This window comes from Aphis gossypii, unplaced genomic scaffold (genome assembly GCF_020184175.1).
Source record: "Aphis gossypii isolate Hap1 unplaced genomic scaffold, ASM2018417v2 Contig00762, whole genome shotgun sequence".
Taxonomy (NCBI): domain Eukaryota; kingdom Metazoa; phylum Arthropoda; class Insecta; order Hemiptera; family Aphididae; genus Aphis; species Aphis gossypii.
The window spans coordinates 53,456-68,754 of NW_026083269.1; the positions used below are offsets into that span (position 1 = coordinate 53,456).

General features: G+C 34.7%; 1 protein-coding gene across 1 annotated transcript; it reads left to right on the forward strand.

Moving 5' to 3' along the window:
- The first annotated feature begins 930 nt into the window (after window positions 1-930).
- On the forward strand, window positions 931-1,455 carry LOC126555244 (uncharacterized). The gene has a single exon (XM_050210194.1). It carries the CDS (start codon window positions 931-933, stop codon window positions 1,453-1,455), a length of 525 nt encoding a protein of 174 aa, XP_050066151.1.
- The last annotated feature ends 13,844 nt before the right edge of the window (window positions 1,456-15,299 follow it).

Consider the following 15,299-nt stretch of genomic DNA (forward strand, 5'->3'; position numbering starts at 1 on the left):
ACGATTTTGGTAGTAACAGACTGCTACAGTCGCTGGGTAGAGGCCTACCTAAAAGCGATTGTGGATACATTCAAACGGGAGTTGTTCCCACGGTTCGGATACCCGAGGGCATTATTGTCAGATAATGGCCCGCAGTTCGTGTCCAAGGCAATGGGAGAGGCACTCAAGAAGTGGGAGTGGAAGAATGGACGACTCCAATATACCACCCACGTGCCAACCCGGTAGAAAGGCAGAATCAAGAGTTGAAGAAAGGGTTACGAACCTTACTTGTTGATAAGCCTCATCATCTGTGGGATGTCTATCTGCCACACGTGTTGTTCTCCGTAAGAAACAGAGAAAACCGAAACACCGGACAGTCGCCGGCCAAAATGATGTTTGGTCGGGAGATCAAGGCCCCCGGAGACTGGCAGCTTGAGTTGGCTGAAGAGTCACCGGACGACGGCAACAATGGTCCGGAGTTGTCCGGAGCACATCAGAACCCTCCGGTAGGAACCGAAGATTCTCCGGCGGAACAGGATGATGCTCCGGCGGTAGAGGGGGGTTACCCGGTGGTTTCCGGCCCCAAAGCCCCTAATACCCATATACCCCCAGAATCCCCGGGAAAAAGCAATCTGGAAGTAGGGGATTGGGTATACTACAAAGCGCATCCGCAGTCAAGTGCGGAGAAGCGGTTTCACGCGGGGTTCGCCCCGAAATGGTTAGGTCCGGTTAAGTTGGGTAAACCACTAGGAACCGGAGTGTTCTTGACGGAGGGTAAACACCCTACTAAGTTACATGTCTCAGCGATGAAGCGAGCTGTAGGACCGTCAGAGAACACTAACTAATCATACCTTGTTTTAGATGGCAGAACGCGCAAATAACCCGCCACCGAACCGCAACAATCGGCCATCCCGTGGCGTGATCGCCGCCCACGTTTAGAAGCTACGGGCCATGGCCGGGCAGCTCCTCCGAGAAGCCAGGAGGCTCTCCGGGGATGGACCGGAGGACATGGTGAGCGGTTGGTCGGCTGAACGCGCGGCCACCGCCTCATTCGGCCGGATCCGGGCCAGCCCGACGGTGTGGGCCTTTTTCGAGAGGGGGTTCGCCGAGGGACGTCGGTCCACGCGGGCTAACACCCCGCAGCCTACTGCTAGGACGCGGGCAGGACCTCCGGGGAGGGCACCCCCCCGCCGAGAGGCGCCGGCGTACCAGCGGGACAGACGGGGGCGGTTCCAGCCTCTGCAGCCAGCCGTGCAGCCACCAGCTCCGCCGCCAGCCGTGCAGCCAACCGGGCAGCCACCAGCTCCTGAGCCAGCGCCTGGAGCGGCACCACCAGCACCAGCTCCTACACCCACACCTCCGATCCAGCCCTCCCAACCACCAGCCACACCCGAGGCGCAGTTGGCAGTCGTGGAGCGGTGGATCGAGGAGATGGTGGTGACGCACGAGGCGGACACCGACCCCTTGGGCGAATAGGGTCAAGGGCGCTGGTCGCGTTTCGTGGACTTGGGGGGGAGTATGTCGCGGTCGTTATCGCAACGACCGCGGCTGCCTTTTCTCGTCCGCGATAACGCGACTGGACAACCGGTCTGGCCGCCGCCTCAAGGCGTGGCCGACGGCCCGGTCGGCGGCGGCGACGAGCTTTAGCTTTTGCCAAACCGTCGTCGCCGACACACTCGCGTCGTTTATTGTTAATAGATTAAATAAAGTGTGTTTCCGCCGTTACTAACGTGTTCATTTCATATTCCGAACCAGATACCTACAGTTATCCATGCAGAAGTTATCTTATGACTCCCTTACTAAATCCCACAACTAATTCCGAGAAAAAATATCAAGTAAGCATATTTTCAGATATTGTTGTTATCGTACCAACTGTACATCTAATTCATATTAATTATATACATCACCATGACTCAAGCAATATCAAGTTTGATATAAATGGATAAAAATTGTATTTTTCATAAATTAAATGTATATTAAAAACTAAAATTAATATTGTCAAAATATTACTTCATTATTCTGATGTAGCCTACTTTAAATTTTATGTTAATTACAGAAAGCCCAAATAGGTACAAGAAATGTCATTGAACGTGTTTTTGGAGTTTTGAAACGACGTTTTCCCGTCTTGTCTGTTGGCATTCGCACTCAACCAAAGACAGCTTTGACAACAATTGTTGCTACTGCAGTCTTATATAATATTTTACATGTCTTATTAATAAATTTAATTATTATAAGAAATCAAATAAAAACTTAACATTTTATACAAAATGATAAGAAATTATTTTTGAAGTTTTGACATCTCTTCGTCAATAGCTTCAGTTTCTTTCATAGCACTTTCAAGTAATCGTCGTTTTTTTTTCTTTGAGTTCTTTAAGCTGTTCATTAGCTCTTTTTTGGTTTTCTTGAATCTCTGCTTTTCTTGATCTTCTTTTTTTGCTTGTTCTTATGCTTCATGGTAATAAGATCTAGCATTTCGAACAGCATGAATCATAGTTTTTAATATATTTACTTCTTTAGTACCACCAGCAGCATTAGTGGCTGACCAAACATGTCTTTGTCCAATTAACGAATCTTCTTTCATATATTCAGATATACACTCTTTATTTATAGAGAATCCTCGTTCAACAGCTGCATTCCCATGGAATAAAATGAAAATTGTCTTCAGAAAACGCATTTTTTCAACAGACAAATTGCACATACTTGGCAAGTTTGTCCAAAATTCATCCAGGCGATCAGTCTTTAAATAATTTTTACACCGTTCAATAAATTGAAAATTATTAAAAAGCTTTATAAATTCTCTTTCAACTCTATCAGCTGCACAACCAGAGATCAAATTATTGTCAACGAAAATTTCCAAAGTATTTTTTAGTCGACGTAAAGATATTTTAACATTACTTGCAATAATAATAGGATCACAGAATGTAATGCTTTTCACTATGGGGTACTTTAGTGGAGACTTGTCAAGTAATTTGGAACAAAATTTTTGAAAAATCAATGAACAGTCAAGGCTGAATTTTAACATGTCTTTATCATTTATCTGTTCAGTATTCCTTAGAGCTTGACGAGTTGTATAGCCCAAGTCAATATATTTGGCTAAACGAATGTTATTCTTATCAGTAACATCAATACTAGTGATAGAAGTTGATTCAAAAATTTCCTGTTTTATAAATTTTTGCATTATTGTTTCCATAATAGTTTTTAAATCGGTGTACAAAAATTGAGCCATTGGGGCATCTGATTGATAATTCCGTAAAAAAGTTTCAACTTCATTTGCCAATGATTTAAAGAAAGCAAGTTTGGGTTTTAATAGTTTATCATTTAAGCAATTAATCATTATTTTATAACTTAGAGAAGTTGGTTCTCTAGGTGTATTTTTAACAAAATTTACATACTTTTCCAAATTTGGTAAAATGTCTTCAGCTCTTTCAGCTACTTGTATACTTTGAAGCCATCTTACTGGACAAAACTTGAGAGGGAATTTGTATGATCCAGAGCATTTAGTATAGTCGGATCTGCGAGCAGGTACATTTTTAAAATTATTATAAATAGCTCTTAAAAACTCAATGATTTCCCACTTGCTCGTCTGCATAGCAACTTTAAACGAATTGTGTAATGTGTGAATTCCACAAGTACCCAATTCCAACATTACTGTATTGATGTTGGGCATGTTAGCTAATTCCATCTGCAATGTCTTTAAAACTTTAATGTTGACATAAGGCCCATCTATCGATAAATGTATCATTTTATTAAGGTCAAAATTCTTGAGGGCACTCTTCAAGGCTTCTAATAAATCAATAGCAGTCGTGTGTCCTAAAAAACATGATGTCAAATAACGAGAAATTACTTTATTAGATGACTTGCACCAAAATCTCACGATTATATCCATTTGTTCTTTTTGAGATATTTTGTTAAGTGATTCGTCAAATGATGTAGAAAAAAAATCGGAATCTAGAACTTCTGAGATTAAACTCTCAGAAAAATACTTTCCTAATCCATAAATGATTACATAGGTTAATTTAGCTCTTTGAAGTTGTATATTTGAAACAATTTCAGAATCTGGATACATATATTTCATAATTTCCACACATCTCCCACCAGCCGACATTGATAAATGATTTTCAATACAACTTAAATCCCATATTATTATTTCAGCCCTTGTAACATTATCTCGCTCAAGAAAGTAGAAATATTTTGTTTTTTGGTAGACACTGTACAATTATTCTTAACCGTAGATTGATTAGCGTTAACATCGTTTGCCGCCGTTAACATATCATTAACATTATAACTCTCTTTTTGAGCATTAGTAATAGTTGTGTGTTTTTTACCTTTCATATGACTAAGGATTGCTGTAATACCCATGTTGCTTAAAAAAAATGACTTCTGACAGAGTTTGCAAAACACAGAATTTTTATTGCCAACATCTTCCTTTATCCAAGAATATTTGTCAATCCAATTACTTTGAAAATACGTTTTATCCATAGTAGATACAATTTAAATAAAATATAAATTAATAAATGATATTTTTACAGACAAAAACTTAACAAGTATGTAGTATATAATATTTAACATTTTTGAAAATGAATGGCCAGCATTATCATAGAATATAATAAATGATTAGATATAAATAGTTAAATAATATGTTATCACAGAAGAATATCAAATACATTAAACATATTGAGTGATAAAGATTGGTCTTTATTATCTATATTTTATTAACTGCCTATACAGATTAAACCATAGATTAAAGGCATTAAACATACTATTGAATCAATAATATTGATACCTATTATGTTATGAAATATCGTCGAAATAGAGCAATATTGATTCAAGTTTTTGTTCCTAATATATTAATTATCTATCAGACATAATTTAAAAATAATTTTTGTATGAATATATAAAACTAAATAATGAATAAAGTTTGGAATACATAGTTTAATAGTTATATATGTTTTGGAAACCATGCTTTAATATTATAAATATTTTTCCATAATTTTTCCTTATTTCCCTGAGTTTCCCTGAATTTCACTGACAAATAAAAAAATCCCTGATAATTCCAGGTTTTCCCGGTTTTCCAGGTGGCGTAGCAACCCAGGTTATTAATGCCTTCCTTACAACTTACTAGGTATACAAAATTACAATTTATGTTATAATAAGTTACAATGCACTTTTTAAAGTGTTTAAGTAGTTTTAACCTTTCTTTTCTTATCACATAGGCATATTCGATGTGATAAGACAAGAATATATGATTTAATCTTTATTATCATAATGTACTAAATATTAATGGATAAGGAAACTATAGTTTTCTTTACATATATTTGTGTACTTCTAGTTAGTAGTTACTAATTACTAATATATTTAATAGGTATCTACTATATATAGATCAATATAATATGTCAATATTGTGAATAACCATATTAATTGGTAAATACTTGGTTTTTATTTTAATTCAATATCAAAATTAATTTTAAAATTGGTTATTATTGATAATTTAAAATTTATTATCAATAAAAATTCCACCACAGATACAGTTATTATTGGTATTTCAGGAACAAATCTCTGCAAGAATTCATCTTACATGAAGATCCATGTGATGTTGACAACTTAGACTCTTCATGCAATTAACATGATACCCATAATCAATCTACCTTTTCCCAATCTTCAATTAACCAAGGTGTTTCACCACCTTTAAATGTTAGTTCCTCTTCTCATAATAAACAAAATGCAAAACAAACAAAAATTACTGATGACTACTTTCCCAAAGAAATCAATAAAAAGCGTCAAGAGTTAGTATCCAATTGTATTGCAAATTTTATAGCAAAATATATGATGGCAATATCTGTAGTTGAAGGTAATGGTTTTATTGAAATGATGTCTACAATTGTGCCAAGATACAAAGTTCCAAGTCAATCTGCAATAAAAAAACGTATAGAAACTATATACCAACTTGAACAAAGAAGAGTGAAAAAAATGATAGACAATCTTATATATGTATCTGTAGGAGCCCTCACTCGGGACTACCCGAAGGACCACTCGACATATCGAGAATATTACAAGTTGGGTACATTGGCCATAACCTTTAAAACGCCGTAAATGGCAATCGATAGGCAACCCTATGCCTTCGCCTGAATGTTGGCAAGTCGGCAACCTAATGTCCACTGACCGAACGAACGGGAGGGAATTTAGGAAAAGTGAAAGTTGATTATGGGGAGGGGGCTCGGTGGTCGGATCGATATGGTGCAATGATCACCGAGCTTACACAATTAGGGACAAGACTTAAATTACTGAAGTCTTGAGATGTTGACGAAGAGGTTGCTGATCTGGACGACCTGGGCAGCCTCCCACACACCACGGCGAGTGCTGGCGGTCTTATGCGGGAGATGAACAGCACGATGACCAGACGAAGGGATCGTAATCGACGAGTATGCGATGTATAGTGTTACGTACTAACCTCTAACCTTCAGTAGGAATCGATGTAGTGACATTCACACACGACAAATCGGATGATGAAGAAGATCGCAACAAATAAAAAACTCCAACAATTTTACGCCTGAATGGTGAGACAAGTATAATGAAATTCGTGTCGCATTGACAACGAATGTAAATAATAAATATAACAATGTAATAGCGATAATTGCTGTGATGATTGCGCTCAATGCGACTTACAATACAAAAAAGCTCAGCAAAACTATGAGAGAAAAAACAATAATAATAATAATAATAATAATAATAATTTGGGCGTTGGCCGCATAATAATAAAAACAATGATAAGAATAAATAATGATATAAAACAACAAATAATGATAATGGACAGCAACATCTGACCAATAACTTACATAGATAACATATACGACAACGATAATAAATGAACAAAACAATTATAATAATTCAACAAGTAACTATGGAGAGGTGGATAAAAGAGAAGGGAAACAATTAAAAGGAAGAAGATAAGGAGACTGGTCGTCGTCGGGCATGGACACTTGGTTGCGCTAATTGTTTGGCGCGAACAGTATCTTTAACAACAGATTGTTGGTAAAGTAGATCAATTGAATCTTACTACACGGTCACTGCTCATGGAATAGACTCAAATTAGAATTTCAATTCATTTGTTTTATGCACTTCAGTTATGACTGAACGTCATACTGGTGAAAATTTTAAAAATAAACTTGTTGAAACTTTACATCACTGGGATATTATGAATAAAACTGTAAGCATTGCACATGATAATGCTGCAAACATTATATGTGCTATGAGATTATTAAAAAATGAACCAGGTGCTCAATATATTGACAGTGTACACTGCTTTGCGCACACTATGCAGTGTAGTATTAATGCTGGCCTACAAATTGATAATATTAAAACAATTTTGGATACATGTAAAAGTATTGTATCACACTTCAAACATTCAAATGTTGCATATGATGCTTATCGTAATTTTCAAAATACATCTGATACTCCAAAACTAAAATTATTACAATTTGTCAAAACACGGTGGAATGCTGTTTATCATATGGTTGATAGATTAATCGAACAACGTTCTTCAATTACAGTAGTGTTAAATAATCGGACCATTACATCATCGAAAATCGCAAGTGGATTAGAAATAGCTGAAAGAGATTAGCTTTTTTTGGAAGAACTACGCGACTGTTTAAAACCTTTTGAGTTGGTCACAAAAACTATGTCTTCTGAAAGTTCCCCTACCGCGTCAATCGTACAACCACTTATTTATTCAATAAGAGAAAATTTTTCACAGTTAAAATCTGATGATTCAAGTCCTCTTCGTGAGTTTAAATCGACAGTCCAAAAAGATTTTGTCACTTGATTTTCCACTAATTTGAGATATGACCAAAGTTTGATGGGTAATTCTCAACCAACATTATTAGATATATGCACATTTTTCGATCCTAGGTACAAAGAGTTTGAACGAGGTATGGGCGTATCCAATGGAATAAAAGAACTTTTAAAAGAACTAATCAATAATGATCTTGAGTATTTTGACAACCAACCCTCTAATCAGTATACAGAAGAAAAACGTACAGCTTTTGATTTTTTATTTCTATCAGACAATCAAATATTAAATAACTCTTGTGAAGTGTCAATTTATGTTGAGGAACCCCAGATAGACAAAAATACTGATCCTGTTTTGTGGTGGCAGAAAAATGAAATACAGTTTCTAAAATTGGCTAAAATAGCAAAAAAATATTTAAGTGTTCCCGGAACTTCAACTTTGCTGAGAGAGCTTTCTCTAAAGCAGGTAATATAATAACAGCTAAAAGAAACTGTATTTCCGGGAAAACTGCGGATATGCTGATATTTTTAGCTCATAATACAAAAGTTCAGTAGGTAACTATAGATAATATAACATTTGAATTTAAATTTAACAGAATATTTTTTGATTTGTAATTTTATTATGATTCATTTTTTATTATAATATAATTTTTATAATTTTAAAAAAAGGTACACTGAAGGAAAGTAACTAAATGCTATGGAATATAAATAGTTATGTTTTAACTTTTTAAGCTATTATAAGTTTTTTTTTTTAAATAAAGGTGTGATGAAATTTATATTTTATTTATATATTATATTTTTATTATATTATAGTTAAGTCTTTAGTAAGTTTAACTGTTAGCTACTACTCAATACCTATTTAATGTTTAAGAAAAAAAATTAAGTTTTATCATTTGAATAATTGGTACTAAATTATTTTTACAATTAAATAAAACAAAATATATAAGTCATATAAGTCAGGTCATTACGAATTTTCACGTTTACCATTCGGACGGACTTAGTTCAGCGCCAGCAACTTTTACGCGAGCCATGAAATCAATTTTAATGGGCTTGGAGGAATTATACACAGCATATTTAGATGACATTGTTGTTCATGGGTCAAGTTTAAAAGACCATCAAAATAAGTTAGAGCAGGTTTTTACACGATTACGAGTACACAAACTGAAATTACAGCCTAATAAATGCACGTTTCTACGTAAAAAAGTTTTATATTTAGGTCACGTGATCAGCGAAAACGGCGTAATAATAAAATTATCATGTATAAAAGAATGTCTGAAACCGTTAACCGAGAAAGATGTTAAATCTTTCCTAGGTTTATTAAACTATTACCGTCGTTTCGTTGATAACTTTTCCAAAATAGCTAAACCCTTAACAAATTTATTAAAAAAAAAACACACCGTTTGTGTGACGGACATGTGTGAAGACGCATTTCAGGAATTAAAAAACACGTTAATGAACCCACCTCTGCTTATTTACCCTAATTGGGAACACAGGAATATTAATCTTATGACAGACGCTAGCCAATATGCGATCGGAGCTGTCCTATCGCAAGGCGAAGTGTATAAAGATCAGCCCGTAGCTTATGCAAATAGGACGCTTAACAAAGCTGAAATAAATTATAGCGTAATACAAAAAGAGTTATTAGCCATAGTTTGGGTCGTAAAACACTTAAGACCTTATTTATACGGTAAAAAGTTTAAAATAATTACCGATCACCGTCCGTTAACGTACTTATTTAATATAAAAGACGTGTCGTCTCAGTTAATGCGATGGAGATTACAACTAGAGGAGTACGATTACGAAATACTCTATAGGGTCGGTCCACAACATTTGAACGCAGATTGCTTATCTCGTATACATCTTGTTACGAACAATGAGCCAACTAGCGATTTTGAAATATAATATAAACAGGCCGAGAATAGGCCAATCTTTAATTCCAAAATAATAGAAATAGAAGGAAGTATAAAAAATGTTAAAAAAAGACGAAAACATAATTTTACCAATATCAAACGATAATATAATAACGCATCCGGCGATAAGAGAAATAATGAGCAGTAATAATTTACCGTCTCAGATAACATTCGATGAAAATAACAAATTTGTAATAATTAACCAATTAAACAAAATAATTGTATTTTATAATCTTAAAAAACATAATTACACGGGGATGAATGCCGAAAATTATTTTAATGCGATAAATGAAATTAAATTATTTTGTGTCAATAAACAGATTAATCAATTTGCTATAATTAGATTAGAAGGGTTAACAACATTGACCTGTTATGAGCGCATTCGTACAATGTTCCGTTACCTATTCCGTAACACTGATATACAAGTAACCATTTATAAAGAACAATGTTCTACGGAAGAAGAGAAAAATCAAATCATTAGGGAATATCATGATTCATTAGTAGGAGGGCATCAGGGAACCTCACGTACAGTGAAACGCCAAAAACAAAAATATCAATTGAGAAATATATAACAGGACGTAGCCAACTATATTAAAACGTGTAATATTTGTCAGAAAAATAAATCCGGTAAAACAATTAAACAACCTATGCTTATCACGACCACCGTGTCCACAACCTTTCACAAAATCTTTTTGGACATCGTGGGACTATTTCCGATAACCACGGCAGACAATTCATATATTTTAACCATACAGGACGAATTATCGCGATATGGGGTTGCCGTAGCCTTAGCCTCGACAGACGCGAAAACGGTAGCACAGGCTTTTGTAGAATGTTTCGTATGTATATACGGAATTCCAACAACAAACTTAACAGATTGTGGCACACATTTTTATCTAATCTTTTTAAAGATGTATGTAAATTGCTTAAAATCAAAAAAATCAAAAACAACACCGTGGCATCCGCAATCGAATGGTTATTTAGAAAGGTCGCATAAGTCATTAAAAACATTTATACGCAGCTTCGTAGATAAAGACAATAATTGAGACGCATTATTAAATTACGCAATGTTCTGTTATAACTCTACGGTACACACATCTACGAAGTATACACCTTACGAATTGGTGTTCGGGAAAAAACCGATTATATCATCTGTTTTCTTGCAATCGCCCAAACCACAATATAATTATGACGACTACGCGTTGGATCTTAAAAAAAATATGCAGGAAAAGCATAAAACAGCTAGAGAAAATTTAATCGTGAAAAAGAATTAAAATAAAATAAATTACGATCGTACCGCGAATCCACTTGAATTACACGTGGGAGATAAGGTTCTCATAAAAGAACAAAATAGAAAAAAATACCTTAGGTTTAAATTGGACGGGACCTTTTGAAATAATAATGATTCATGAAAACGAAAACGTAACAATTTAAAAAGGGAGGAAGGACTACAGAACTCATATTAATAACATTAAGAAATTTTTAGAGACCGATATATGAGATATATGAAATAAAAATCAAACCACCCCTACCCATTTTTGTCCGCGGATTGTTGGACTTCGCAGCATTTCTAACCTAATTTTTCGAGACCAATTTATAAGCAGTATAATGCTCATAACATTTGTATATATAGATAGATCTGTAGTGCTTTACAATATTAAATATTATTAAAAAAAAAAAAAAATAATAATAATATATATTAAAAAAAAAATACCATTAAAATCCTATTTCCATTGTCTATTATTCTGTTATAATACATATAAAAACAGCAAGTTCGTCATTATGGATTTCGAATTTGGAATGCTTGATAGAACAAACATTGTGCTAATCCCAAGCGCTATGTCTAATAGTTTGGACCCTTTATAGAATAATAAAAATTGAGGGAAAACCTCTACTTCTTACCAAGGACCGACAAGTCAAGACAATGGAGGAAAGGGAGGTATTGAGAGCGATTGAAGAAATCTGTAGAATTTTTAAAGAAAAAGAGGAATTATTATTTCCAGTACTAAAACAAATGCAGGACAGCATAAATACAAAGAATAGCAATCTCAACATTTAATATATTAAAAAATATTTAGAAAAAGATAAGAGAAAACCGATTATAGTCTTTTGGAATGGTAGTACAGATAAGGAAATAATGGAACGATTAGGTTTAGGGAATTATCATATGATAGAAATAAGTAGTTATGATATATTAAACAACCAAATATTCTATTTACAACTTAAGAACATAAAAACGAAACAAATCATTGTTTCAGAAGAGATAGGGCATGTCGAAAAAAAAGGAAGACTAGGTATTAAATTTTACATAGGCACATAATCAAATATGTAATAAAACTCACACGTTATCATACGTGCATGACCCTTGTACCGACGTCGCGGTAACTAAATGTTTATTTGATAAGTTGTTTCGTATATATAATACAAGAAAAATTAATATCATAAGTTATAAAAAAAAATAAATAAATAAGATTATATATTTTAAAAAAAAAAAATTTAATAAAATAAATATATTAAGGGAAATAAATAATTAAATTCTTATTATCATAATTCATAACGTATCTATAATAAGCGCAATTTTCAGAATAACTATTGTTCTTATGGTTGCATGTTGTTCCGTTTACGGCGTTGAAAGGTATGCAGACGAAAAATAAAATACAAAATGAGGGCTGTACTACGAGAACTACTACTTAGAAGGTGTAGGAATACTATCATTAAACGAAACCTGCAAAACATATGCTACCCGAGATATTCTGATTCCGCACAGGGTAGAAAATGAAGAGGAATACATCGATTTCATTCCAAATTCTCAAATTACAGAAATGGAAAATATATACATTGATTTAGATCTAGTGGCTTAATCTACAGTTGAAATAAAAGAAATAGTAGGGAAGAAAGTTACCATAGATACAATCAAAAGCAGCAAGAACAAGCACGACTATTAATTATATGTAACCAGTGCAATAGTCATAGCCTGCATCCTTATGTTCGTAATAAGCTATTTAGGAAAGCTAATTCGAAGTATTGGAAAACAGTCGGTGAACCAAAACAAACCAATCGAGATTAAGTCAAAAGTAATCTCTGAGCAGCCAGAACAGCTTAAAGAGGAACATGCAACTAATAATGAACAGTGCATCGTCTTTACACAGTCGGACACTGCATACTCTCTATATACACGATTATGATACGGAGTATCATTCTAAATGGGGAGGAATGTAGTAAGCTGACGTAGGTATGGAAAGCCTATAGTGCAAAAGGTCAAACACAACATCACGACACCGGAATAGGCCACTCATCGGGCCTTCTCATTGGTAAACACCGATTTAGATTATTGTAGCAGTTTTCTATAACGCCAATTATCCTATCCTAATCAGGGCATGTCTCCATATAAATAGGAGCCATTCACAAGATCTGATCAGAGAAGTCTAGCAAGTCTTACACAGAACGTCTCACCCATGCTTACCCGAAGCCTCTAGGGAAACGTTCTCACAACACTTACTCTCCGGTAGAATACTATTCAGTCGAAAAACTTCTAGTTATAATAAGTATATTAATTAATTTGATACAGTGCAATAAACAGTTGTAACTTAACGTTTATAAATCAATAAAGTCTTAATATTTATTGTATACATCTTTCCATCCTCTTCCACTCCAAGTAGCATCGAACGTGTACTCGTCGTAAAAGAAGCGTGTACCAACCCAGCGGTGAGAGCGACGGGTTACTACAGCCGTATGGATTAGTATTTAGGCGAAAGCCAAATATTCCATCCACGTTTTATAAATAACCTGAAGCTCAATATAATTACAACAATTACGTGTTAGACTTAAAACGTATGATGCAGGAGAAACATAAAATTGCGCGTACAATCTGTGGTGATTATGACGTGTTATCACCACTTACGCTAGCGCATCCGTCAGATTATTGTCGTTACCATTTTTGTTGTACGTTCCTAACGTCGAATTATTTTTACTTGGCTGTGAATTTTTATATATTATATTTTTTGTATTGTCTTTGGTCGCGCCCCCGTAACTTTTTCTCCCGCCTCGCGCGCTAACGTTTTCACTGTTATGGGCTCAAAGCCACCATCGCTCGCCGTGGCGATTCACTCTTTCCGCCGCGTGCAATACTTTTTGTTACTCACATTTTGTTAATTTTTTATAATTTATTTTCTGTTTTTTTTTTTTGGTTGAGCATTATACAGACACGACGCTTACACAAGCATTTGTCGTTTTATTTTTTGCAATTAAATCCTTCTTTTCTTATAGTCAGAAAGCAGTTAGTGTCCTACCGGCGTGTCGTATCTCGTTTCGATCCCGGATAATAAATCGCACCGGTAGACATCACATATCTAATTACGAAAAAAGAAACCAATAAAAATATTATGACAAGACAGTCAATAATATTGATGTAAACGTCGAAGACAAAGTCCTAATAAAAGAACAAAATAAAAGAAATACGTTAAGCCGGAATTGGACCAGGCCATACGAAGTAATTGAAATACATGATAACAAAAATATAACGATTAAGAAAGGTCGAAAAGGTTACCGTATACATAAAAAATTATTCTACGAGACGGAACTCTATACTACGTTTCAAAAGAGATTATACCAAATTTACGTAACAAAACCGGTTTTGCCCGTAGCCGCACGGTATAATCTCTTTTGAAACGGAGTATAATAAAAAGTGTATAATTACATTAATTAAGTAGTTTGTTTTTATTATTTATCGTAATCAAGGCCGCCCGCAGAAATTTTTCTCTGGGGGGGGGGGGCAGCGAAAAAACAATACACTTATCATAAATTCTGTTTTTTATTTTTTTTTTATTTAAACAAATTATCCTAATGAGCGGGGGGGCCGTGGCCCCCCCCTGCGGGCGGCCTTGATCGTAATAATTTGGTTATCGGATAATATAGAATATAAGAGGTTAGATTTTGTTAAGTTTTTAAGATATCAGTATAATAGTTTCTAAATGGAAAACAATTTTTTTTTGCTTAACAGAGAAAAGCCGCATAAATTTGTCATTATGGACTTCGAATTTTCACCGATAGACAGATACTGTAAAGTTTTAATATCCGGGGCAATATGTAATAGTTTGGATCGTTTCAAAACCACGAAACTTGAGGGTAGACCGTTATATCTGCCATGAGAGCAAGAGGAGTCAGACCTATGAGTGATCAAACAATGAAGAGAGCTATAAAAGAAATCCACCGGATATTTACTAGAAAATCCAAAATAAAAGATGCGTGTCTTAAACAATTTACGTTAAGTCTAAAAACTACAAGAAATACATTAAACAAAAAATTTTATACAAAATTATATAAATAAAGGTAATAGTGTTGTTTAGTGGGTCAAGCGATATAGATATACTATTTAAATTAGGTACTCACCAATACCCAATTCTTAATATATTGTGCTATGATACCACAAACACAAGTAGATTTTATTTACAACTAGAACATTTGCTTGACAGGAAACTTATTTATGAAATTGAATTGGGCAATTATAATAAGTATAGTGATCGCCGTGCAGGACACGTTGAACACAATTACAATTAATTATTTAAATGACGTAGCACGTTTGTCGTCAGTCTTAAGATGTTGAGTTGAGAAAGATAGGTAATAATT

Bases quoted from the DNA above. Each gene is read 5' to 3' on its own strand.
- LOC126555244 (XM_050210194.1), top strand. From the start codon at position 931: ATGGCCGGGCAGCTCCTCCGAGAAGCCAGGAGGCTCTCCGGGGATGGA.